The sequence below is a fragment of the Etheostoma cragini genome, chromosome 2, assembly GCF_013103735.1.
Source record: "Etheostoma cragini isolate CJK2018 chromosome 2, CSU_Ecrag_1.0, whole genome shotgun sequence".
NCBI classification, from domain to species: Eukaryota; Metazoa; Chordata; class Actinopteri; order Perciformes; family Percidae; genus Etheostoma; species Etheostoma cragini.
Window position 1 is genome coordinate 20,915,401 of NC_048408.1, and position 11,466 is coordinate 20,926,866.

At 36.9% G+C, this 11,466-nt stretch overlaps 1 protein-coding gene across 1 annotated transcript in view; it reads left to right on the forward strand.

The window, feature by feature from the left end:
* The window catches only part of LOC117956729 (zeta-sarcoglycan), a 332,748-nt gene that overhangs the window by 261,290 nt on the left and 59,992 nt on the right, over positions 1-11,466 (forward strand). The window contains exon 4 of the mRNA XM_034891961.1: positions 5,050-5,137. Coding sequence (XP_034747852.1) covers positions 5,050-5,137 — 88 coding nt within the window. The remainder of the gene's footprint in view (positions 1-5,049; positions 5,138-11,466) is intronic.

Here is an 11,466-nt window from a genome sequence, read left to right on the forward strand (position 1 = left end):
GTGTCAGCTCACAGGAGAGAGCATGATGCATGTGCCGATGGACAAGGCAAGGCAAGGCAAGGCAGCTTTATTTGTATAGCACATTTCAGCAACAGGGCAATTCAAAGTGCTTTACACAAAATTAGTTAAAAAATAAAAACAGTTAAAAATAAAAACAGATAAAACACGTGAATTAAAAATAGAAACATTAAGACACATAAAACACAAGAGTAAAAGTTACAGTGCAGCATAAGAAATTAAACATTAAAAGAACATAATTTAAAAAAGGCAACATCAAAAAGAAAGGTCTTCAGCCTTGATTTAAAAGAACTGAGAGTAGCAGCGGCTCTGCAGGTTTCTGGGAGTTTATTCCAGATATGAGGAGAATAGAAACTGAAAGCTGCTTCACCCTGTTTAGTTCTGACTCTGGGGACAGAAAGTAGACCTGTCCGAGATGACCTGAGAGGTCTGGGTGGTTCGTAGTGTAGTAGCAGAGCAGAAATGTATTTTGTCCCAAAACCATTGAGTGAATTATAAACTAGCAAAAGTACTTTGAAATCAATTCTTTGAGATACAGGAAGCCAGTGTAAAGACTTCAGAACTGGAGTGATGTGATCCAGTCTCTTGGTCTTAGTGAGGACCCGAGCAGCAGCGTTCTGAATCAGCTGCAGCTGTCTGATGGATTTTTTAGTGAGACCTGTAAAGACGTTACAGTAGTCAAGTCTACTGAAGATGAAAGCATGGACAAGTTTTTCCAAATCCTGTTGACACACCAGTCCTTTAACCCTTGATATATTCTTAAGGTGATAAGAGGCTGACTTTGTAATTGTCTTAATGTGGCTGTTAAAATTCAGGTCTGAGTCCATGACTACACCAAGATTTCCGGCTTTGACTGTTGTTTTCAACATTGTTGTTTGAAGCTGAGCGCAGACTTTTAATCGTTCCTCTTTTGCTCCAAAAACAACCACCTCAGTTTTTCCTTCATTTAATTTCAGAAAGTTCTGGCACATCCAGTCGTTAATTTGTTCAATGCACTTAGTCAGTTTTTGTAGTGGACTATAGTCCCCTGGCGATAAGGTTATGTAAATTTGTGTGTCATCCGCATAACTATGGTAATTTATTTTGTTGTTTTCCATATTCTGAGCCAGTGGAAGCATGTAGATGTTAAACAGAAGAGGCCCTAGAATGGAGCCTTGGGGGACTCCACACGTCATATTTGTATGTTCAGATGTATTATTACCTATTGACACAAAGTAATCCCTATTCTTTAAGTAGGATTCAAAACAGTTTAGTACTGAGCCAGAAAGGCCAACCCAGTTTTCCAATCGGTCTAGTAAGACGGACAACACAGAGAGTGGGAGAGGGAGGTAAACAGAGAAGTGAAATGAGCACAAAGTAAACATCACAAATAACATATTTTACATTTGAGTAAATGTTACATGTGCATACCAAACCATATTTTCAATTTCTTATAATATTATTCCGCTGGTGCTACCAGTACAACAGCTGTCACAGATTGCATTTAGCATATTCAAGGATTTTTAATTTTCCGGTCATTTTCTCTATTTAACGAATGGCGAGCTGTGCAGAGGAGAGAGATAATTGGGAAAGCCAATCTTAATGTATCACATATCTTGAGAAATATCCCCAAGTTAATATTTTTGAATAGTATTCAAATATAGTTTTGAATTTATTTCACTGTTTCTCATTGTTAAACTGTCTTTCAATTTGAACTACCAATGTGATTGTTTTAATTTTCTCACTGTGTGCCTGAGGATATTTCGTTTTGCTTGAATTATATTACTATAATGCATATACAGTAAAATAGGCTAGCTGATGTCAACAATGTGGGATGTGTTTTATATGGCAATGCTTTAGGGCGCTTTCATATTGTATTGTTTAATCAGTGGGCATATGCAACATTATCATGTGAGCGTGATGTTGGAGGATGTTATGGCTTATGAGGTAGCCTGTTACAAATTGGCCACATCCAGATTACACACTAGAAACTTTGCCCACACACACACACACACACACACACACACAAACACTTCACAGACTGTTCTATAATTCCATCACTGATTGAATTTCTTGCATCAAACAATGTAAAAGATGATTTATGCATCACCTGACGGATTCATGCCTAAGACATGAAACGAATAAAGTTCCATTCTTCAGTGCAAAAAACTTTGCAGTATAACTCCAAAAAGATGAACATCAAACTAACATTAAAATGTAAAAACATCAAACATTGCTGAAGATCAGAGCTTTCATGATGAGAAATAAACTTTTAATGTTGCAGAAAACTAGCTGAAAAGGCATATAAGCAGTATCTCTTTACAAGTCAGCTTTCATAAATATGTATTGTTAATGTACACAAGGGTTTTTATATAAAACCAGTGTTCACTATGGAGGAAATATGTATTCATAATTCAATTTGAAAGTCCAAAGAGAAAACGAAGCAAGATCAAATTAAAAATTATTTTTTTACTATGCTACAAGGAATAATCATGCCATAATTAAATTTAAAAATGAAAAATGAAACATAAATGCTTAAACTGAAATCTTTGAATTCTTTTATTGATTGAGAGAAACATCAAATATGAAACTCAAATTGGAAAATAGAAAATCTTAAATGGAAATAGTTAAATTACAGTCTCAAATAAAAGAGAAAAAAGAAAGAAATCATTTTAAGTTATAGTCTTTGCACTTCATAATTTTCAATTTTATCTCTGGGATGTTTGGAAATTGCCGTTTGACATTTTAAGACTCAACTTTTCAATTTTGATTTAATGTTTGGCTTTTCATTTTGACTTGACACTTGACACACACTCAATGGAAATGATTTACAAAAATGTATGGCAAATTGCACATTTTCTCCGATGTTGACGTCGGACTCGAGAAACTCCAGTATGATGTGGAGCTAGAAATACTAGCCCTAGCTGTCAACTTTTCAAATGTCAAATTCAGGAGATAAAATTGAAAATTATAAAGAGAAAATACTAAAATAAAATTAGTTCTTTTTTTTCTATTTGAGATTTCAATTTAAGTACTTCCATTTAAGCTTTTCTGTTTCCATTTAGTTTCATAATAGATGTTTCTCTCCATAAATAAAAGATTTCAAAGATTTCAGTTTAAGCATTTATGTTGCCTTTTTCTTTTTTTAATTTAGGTATGGCATAGTTTTTCCTAGTAGCATTGATTTTACTGTGATTACAGTTGATAACTTTCAGGTAGATTTGACAATATCTCATTAAGGAGGACAAGCCATTATTGTTACCTGCTGCTACATTAGGTTTCACTTAAGCACCACCAGTCATATTGTTTGCCTTCAATCAGCGGATTTATAAATAGACAATTGGTTAATATGCAGCAATTAGTTACAGCCCTCATTTCCATGCGTTTGCATACTAGTGTTTAATCAAATACGATTTTCCATCTATGGTTCTGCTTCTACACTAAATGAATGGGATCAGTTCTGTTCATGCACGCTGCCCATTGAACTGGAAGGATTCAAAGCACATTACATCTGCCATGCTTTGCAGAGCACCCATCGCTTTAAACAGATTGGAAAGATAATATATCTTTCCACACGCCCCGTTGCCAAAGATTCATCCCGCACACATGTATTATGACACAGATGAGAGAGGCAATGCAAAATAAATCGTGTGGAGCAGCCATTTGTTGTTTGGCGTCTTTGCCACCTGAATGTAAGAGTTGGTGGTGTATGTCTGTTTGTGTGTGCACCAAGGCTGCGATGTGTACGTCTTTGGAACTGAGAACTCATTTGGATGTTAGTGTGTGTGTGTGTGTGTGTGTGTGTGTGTGTGTGTGTACATCAAGAATGTGTGGATGTGTGCATGCTTTATGATACCCACATGAAGACCCGTTTGTCCCTGCTTTTGTTGTGTGTGCTCTTTATATGTGTTTTCTGTGCGTTCCTCACGCTGGTCCGGCAGTTTATATTTGTGATCAGCTCGAGTCATCCCTTGGAGTCCCTCAGTGCCCCGAAATAGAGCACAGACAGGTGTGACATATCATAAATTTGGTCTCGACTTGCCTAAGCAGACCACTTAACAATGAATATTTGTCCATAACAAATAGCAAAACAGAGAGAAAGGGTGTGAAAGAGGGAGATTGAGGGTGAAGAGAAAGGAACAGGGGAAAAAAAGTGGATTTTTCAATTGCAACGGATCAACGACTTTTCAATTTTTAAACACAATTCTCATTTGGAATTCAGACCAGAATGCAGCAATATTAATTTGGGGAAACCAACAGAGAAATTTGGTCACCTGTGAGCCATTTATTTCACACCGCCAAAAAACAAATAAGCAATTTAGAAGAGAGAGGGAGAGAAGTGAAGGGAAAGATAATAAATAGAAAATCATGTAAGTGTAGAGTTATGATGGAAGAGGGAAGGAGAAAGGAAAGGAAAGTTGGTTATGATTGTGAGTAGGATGGTTTTGCTTACTAGGAGGAAGGTGGGGGACAAAGAGAGAGAGAGAGAGAGAGAGAGAGAGAGAGAGAGAGAGAGAGATCGAGGTTGATTTTGGAACTTAGTATAAAAATGGCAACCATGGGGTTAGCATTCATTGCAACACACATCCACTGAATGAAACCCATTGTGTGCGGTGTGTGGCTCAATCAGATTCTAAAGTGGAGAGCAGAGGTCAGGGTCACAGTTGCATTCAGCTCATTTATGTTGATAATTGTTGTGCACACACACACAGACACACAGCTAGAACAAGCAAAGACACTCACAGACAGGATGCTGTCTTGAATAGATTATGCAAACTAAATGCAGAATATTTCAGACAGGCAGAAGAAAGGGAGTCAAGTGTGAACTGTGAAGGTTGATACAGGCTGAGGTTGTACTGACTGGTGCTCAGAGGGGTGAGGGGCTACAAGGGAATGTAGGGGCTACAGGGGAATTAAAAAAAAAGCAGAGAGCACCTCCGTGGGGCTATGGCAACTGAATGTGTATCAGCATGAGTGGATTTGTTTGTGAGACTGTAAGAAATATACAACTTGCTGTCTTGGTCATCTTTCTCCCTCTTCCTCTCTCTGTAGGACAGTCCATTGATTCTTCAGTCGGACAGAAATGTGACGGTCAACGCTAGGAATGATCAGGGACAACTGACTGGTCAGCTAACCGTGGGTAAGACACACACACGCATGAACACGCGTGCACACACACACACACACACACACACACACACACACACACACACACACACACAATACAAAGACATGTCCACATCTACTACATTGGCTTTAAACATATTCTTTCAAAATATCCTCCAAACCAGATCCTTTCTCCAAGACAGTTATATTGATTTGTTTGTGCTTGGATTCCTAAATGCATTTTACCTCCATCTGTTTACCAAACCAAATGTTATTTTTCTTTGAGTATATCTCACTGACTGCCATGCTGTTTTCTATACAAAAAAAATAAAGAACCTGAATGAAAGATCTTAACTAATCAGATAAAAATGTGGAAAACCTAAAAGAATAAGCCAGAAAAATTTGCGTTTACCATGTAGTTTCATTAAATTGTCTACGTCATTGTGTGGTTTTCTTCCTATGGTGATCAATGGAGAGAGATCTGGATCATTGTGAGTCGTCAAAATAACTTGGTTCTGTTTTAAAGCGGAAGTGTTTCAGTTTTTGGGCGAATCTGTGAGCTAGAATAGAGAAGAGATCATTACATTTACCAAATCTGGAGGGAAATATTGCAGTGTCCCAATTTCAGTTATTGAGTGTGAAAGGAATTGTTGCCCTCTGGTTTTAGTGTTGAGGTGGTAAAACGTAGTCTTGATGGTAGAGCTGAGTATGAGACTCAACAAGGACAATAGTTTCTATTATGGAGCTCTGATGAATGAACAACTATCAAGCCAAATAAACAAAACGTTACGTGCTACTTCAGTCACATTTTAAAGTATGTAAAACTGTTATAACTCTGTTATGATCAATATTTTGTTTACCTTTGTTTACTCTCATAATAAGTCCCAAAAAATGTCTGAAAAGTGGAGTGAAAGCACATCTACCTTGATCTGGCCTCACCCCGCCCACTGTGCTGGTGCTTGCACTTGGTGGAAACGTGTTTGGTGACTACATTCTAGCAACCAGTAAAAGTGCTGCATGCATTTGGACATATTAGTGTGGTAAGTGTATTTAGCATCTTTTATGTTGTTTGTCAGCTTGTAAGCTTGCTCTATAACTGGCAGTGACTGACAAACGTTGATTACGTTGACAGTTTTTGGCTGTCTATGCCACTCTGTGCGGGAGGTTTCAGTTTTCTTTGCCTGTGTTGTGTCCAAATCGTTGCCCTGTTGAAAAGTGTTTCACATATCAGACAGCGATTGGTTTACAAAATGTGTTATATCCAACTCGTTTAAGAGCATAACAAAAGAGGGATGTCCCCACCACAAGTTAAATAAAAAAGTAACTTTATTAAAGACAACTGAACTAAATGAAACTACTGTATGTGATGTCGGTAATCAGTATGGTATTGTGTGTGTTGAATGCTATAGGAAAGTAAATGCTCACCTAACCTTTAACATAAAAAGGATTCAACTACACACAAGGAAACCAAACACAAAACGAAGTTGGGGTGCCGGCATTGCACCAGCCTGACAGCAACAGATTAAATATCGTCATAAGAGGAGCAAAAATCCACTATTAGAATGTGAAATTAGTTCAACATAAAAATAATGCATCTTCTTTGTGGAGAACCATCAATTGTATTCTTAATAAAAAACATTGTAAAAGCAATTACCAAATGAATTTAAGATTGACGATTCTATTGTCTCAGATCTGCAACAAATTGCCAAAAGATGTAATGCCTTTTTTTTCTGACGTAGGTCCAATATTAGCTTCTAAAATTCCATCTAGTCATTTTGGACCACTAGAATACATGAATTTTCCAACGTCTGAAGATTTTAACTTTACATCTGTTACAGAGGATGAGATTAGAGATACAATTATCAATTTAAAAGACTGTTCACCAGGACATAATGTGATTGATAGTAAGATATTAAAAGTCATTTACCCTGATATCATTACACCACTTCTTTATATTTTTAATCTTTCCTTAGACCAAGACCAAAAGATAGACAAGAAAATACTGCAGGTATTTTTTCTGATCTTTCAAAAGCATTTGATACCGTAATCATTTTGTTCAATTAAATGAACTTTCACATTACGGTATACAAAACAATTTCACTATTCTGGTTCAACAGTTAACTTTCAGACCGATATCAAACTGTCAACTATAGTGGTACAGAATCCCCTCCCCTTCCCCTTCAGTGCCGCTTACCACAGGGTTCCATCTTGGGTCCCTTGTTATTTGTATTAAATGTTAATGACCTCCCTATTATTTCAGATAAACTTTCTAAATTATTATTTGAAGACAATACAAGTGTGTTTTACTCCCATGAAAACCCTGAAATTTTAATAAATGTAGTTAGGGAGGACTTGACAAGTTATCTACTTGTTTCAAGTCCAACAAACTGTCACTCAACATAAAAAAAAAACAAGTTATATATTTTTTGGTATCAAGTCTGATACATTTAAATCTTCAATGAAAATTCAAATTGATAATATGATAATAATATTGATAATAATGGTAGATCTGCTTGTTTCCTCGGCGTTATACTAGATGATTCTTTATCCTGGGAACCTCACATTAGTGCCATAAGTATTAAAATATCCAAAGAAGTTGGAATACTAGGAACAACTTGGCAACCGATTAATAAAAAAATTGCAATTATGTTGTATTATTCTATGTTGTACCCATATATCAATTACTGTAATGTTGCTTGGCCTAGCACCCACCCAACTAAACTGGAATCTATTTTTTGACTACAGAAACAAGCTTTAAAAATATTATTTTGTGTAAATCGTAGACACCCCTCCCAATCATTGTTTGCTCAGGCAAGTAATCTTAGTTTTTACCAAGTGAATTAATTTCAAATTGCTTTATTTGTTTATAGCTCTATAAAATGTTATTTCCCCAGCACTTTTGTTATCATTTTTCTTTTAATAATGAATTTCACCAGTATTCAACTCGTAGTAGCTTTCTTATTAGGCCTCCCTACTCTCGTACGACTCAAACACAGTTTAGTGTATTATACAGAGGGTCAGAGATATGGAACATCTTCCCATTCTAAACGGAGAGTACATTTGTTTCTCCTAAGTTGTCTGAATTTTTCATATGGGTTTGTGCTTTATATGTAATTTAAATCGTTTTATACTAAGATTTAATTTTTTTACATAATAATATATAAATTGTACATATAACATGAAACATATAACACTGTTTTTATGTTTTTGTTTGTTTTTATAAATAAAATAAATCAAATTAAATCAAATTGCACCAGCCTGCCTAGAGGGAGAGTGACACCAGACCTCACAGAATCACCCAGGTTAATAGACTCAAAGCAGGCCAGTGCCCCAACGACGTGGGAGAAGCCAATAAATCACCTGAAAGAGACAGACACAAGCCAAAACAGGTACTCATATGGCCCAGGGCCGTCAAGGTTAGCCATTTTAGGGTACATAAACGTAAGAAAAACATTCTTTGTGTGTGGAGGGAAACTTTAAATAAAGCTTATTGTGATCAGTGTTCAGTAAAAAGAGTTTCAGTTTTTAGTTCACACACCACTTTTTTAAAGGCTTGACGGCTTTGTTTTGTTTTATTTTAGTTGTTTGCATGTTTTGTGAAGGAATACAATTGCTTCACATTGTGTTTTGCTGAAAATATTTTAAAAAATAAAGAAATCAATAAAGCTTGAGGGCCCACTCATAAAACTGACACATGTATCTTCATACTGTTAACCTGGCACTAAAATGAACACCATGTTTACCGATAATGCCATCAAGTTGTAACATAAAGTCAAGTTGTACTGTACATTCTGAAATCACTGGTATACTGTCAAGGGTGCCAGTATAACCAGTAAGAGTAAAAAGATGAATTATCAATTGCTCAGTTAGAGAAGTGTCCGGTGATGTGTTATGTTGGCTTGTGTAATTTGATCAGAAACAAGTGAAAAACCTAATTTCACTTGTTACAGTTGAAAGAGGGTTGGTGCTTAAAAAGCACCATTAGAATGACTGACATGTAGAGGACTTGTACAGATGTGTACTTAAAACTGGGCAGTGGCGTTTAGTGCATCCCAGTGAGGCGAGTTGCGGAGACAAAGGGTTAGAGACAGAGACACCAATATTACGATGGCAGTGGTTGGAGTTCAGAGCAGGTTAAATACAAATCGGAGATAGCAGTAAACCTTTGTTCCGTTCTGGTTGGGATTTAATATTGTTTCTTTTTAACCTCTTTATTACAAACGTTCAGTAGCCACCGGTCAGCACTAAGCCCCTGAACATTTCCTCGGGGGTTGGAACCCAAAGATGAGAATTTTCTTTAGGCTTGTAGTCATGCTGAAATTCCATTCACTGCCCTAAAATATGAATGGTGCAATTTAGGTTGAACATTCATGTAATTAGTGAAAGTGAATGCAGTGAGTCTGAGTGAGTTTACCAATCATGTCTTGTTTCTGCATTCATTCTGGACTGTAGAGATATTTGTATATTTTTATGGTTTCCTGTCTGTATCCTAATCATCATGGAAAACAACATCAGCTTCTCATGTGTTCTTAACTGTGGACTTTCAAACACTTGCCACATGTTAGAGCAGAGTGCTGTTTAACACATGTTTTGTGCCAGTTAATTGCCTTTGCAAGGGTTTGTTCTTTTGAAGCAGTAAAAACCATGAGAGTGGACTATTGATATTGAACGGCTTTATTGACTTACTATTAGCTTTTTCATGCTGTAACATTAACCGCAAATGAAATTCTTGCGGTTTATCTGCTTTTCTAATCCTGCTCATAAGTGCTTGTCACATAACTGGTCAATGCTTTATGGCATGAGATATTTGCAGTGTCTGTTCGCTTGAGGCTCTCATCCTCTGCTTCCTGAGTCACTTCCTCAATGAATATCAAGATTAATCTCTTCCACAAGTCTTTGTGTCACATGTCTGTACTGACCCTATAGGCGCTAACTTTACTCACTGAAAGGCATCAGTCTCTCATGGCTATAGTTATTATCGCGAGAGCAAAGGAGGAAGTAAAGTGACATGTAAGAGCTCGAAATTTAATGTAACCTGGCGTTGTGAATGGGTCAAACAAACACAGGACTTTCACTCAGGAGACCAAGGTTTGTGTACCGTGTGAAACCATAAGTCAACTGTCATTTTGAAATTAACCAAGTTTTAGTCCATGCCGTCACATTGTGTCCTGATTTTAGTAGTTTCACTTGACTCATTTAAAACTGCACCCATTACCTTTAAATAGGATAGTCACATGATTAATCCACCACCGGCAGTAGAACGTTCCTATGTGTTTTGGGAGTCTTTGGAAATCTACCTATAATGTTGTTGAGGTATGAGGATATGTTGTTTTCTTTTGGTTTGAGATTTGGCTGCTTATTGATGTAGTCAGAAACATTTTCACATATAATTTGACGAGCCATAAAAGTGTGTGACTGTGTGGTTGCATTTGGAAATTAAACAAGACATGCATTAAATTCCCTCTCGGTGTATTGAAGCCTTTCACTGCTTTCATACTGAAAACATTTGCATATTTACAATTAATTTTCCACTTCCCACCTGACTCAGCAGCTATTCATATTACAAAACTACAAGACTTTGAATCATCAATAAAAAACGGAATAACAAATCATAATGGATGGATTGGCTTTCGGACTCATTGGGATAACTTTTTGATGTCCTAACCATGTAGCATGTATGGTACACATGCATGATTCTAAGTTGCCATAATAAAATGAGCAAACACATTTGTTATTTTGGTTGAATAAATGAAAGTATCATTCCTTAGACCTGGCTTTATGTAGTTGTTGGTGATGTCAGAATTCAGGATGTATAGAAAATCATTGCCAAGTAGCATTCACAACTTGACAGGTGAGGTGAATAGTCTTTTCAGGCAGAAGGCTTCTTTCCACCTCATTCTCGTTTGATGCAAACATAGACATTCATCTCCTGTAGGCTGGCCTGGCACTTCTAGTGTCTACGCAGACACAGTCTTTCCCATTCTGACACTTTGAAGGTTTGAAATCCCTGACAGCTCACCTCCTGCTGTTTAAAACTCCCTAAAGCTGCTTTCCTCACCAAGGAAAGCACTTTAATGTGTATGTGTGTCTGAGTGAGTGTGTGTCTGCGTGCCGATCTTGCAGTCAGCTAAATCAGTGTGTTTTAATACGAGACAACCAGACAGCCTACTGCAGCCAACTTTGTCAGGCTTCTACACAATGTCATGAGGATAGTTGAGTGACCTAACTTGTGCGGTCAGACACAGAGTCATGCTGTAGTGACTGCACAAATGTTGAAGATGCACTTGCATATACAGTGGGTACGGAAAGTATTCAGACCCCTTTAAATTTTTCACTCTTTGTTTCATTGCAGCCATTTTCCAA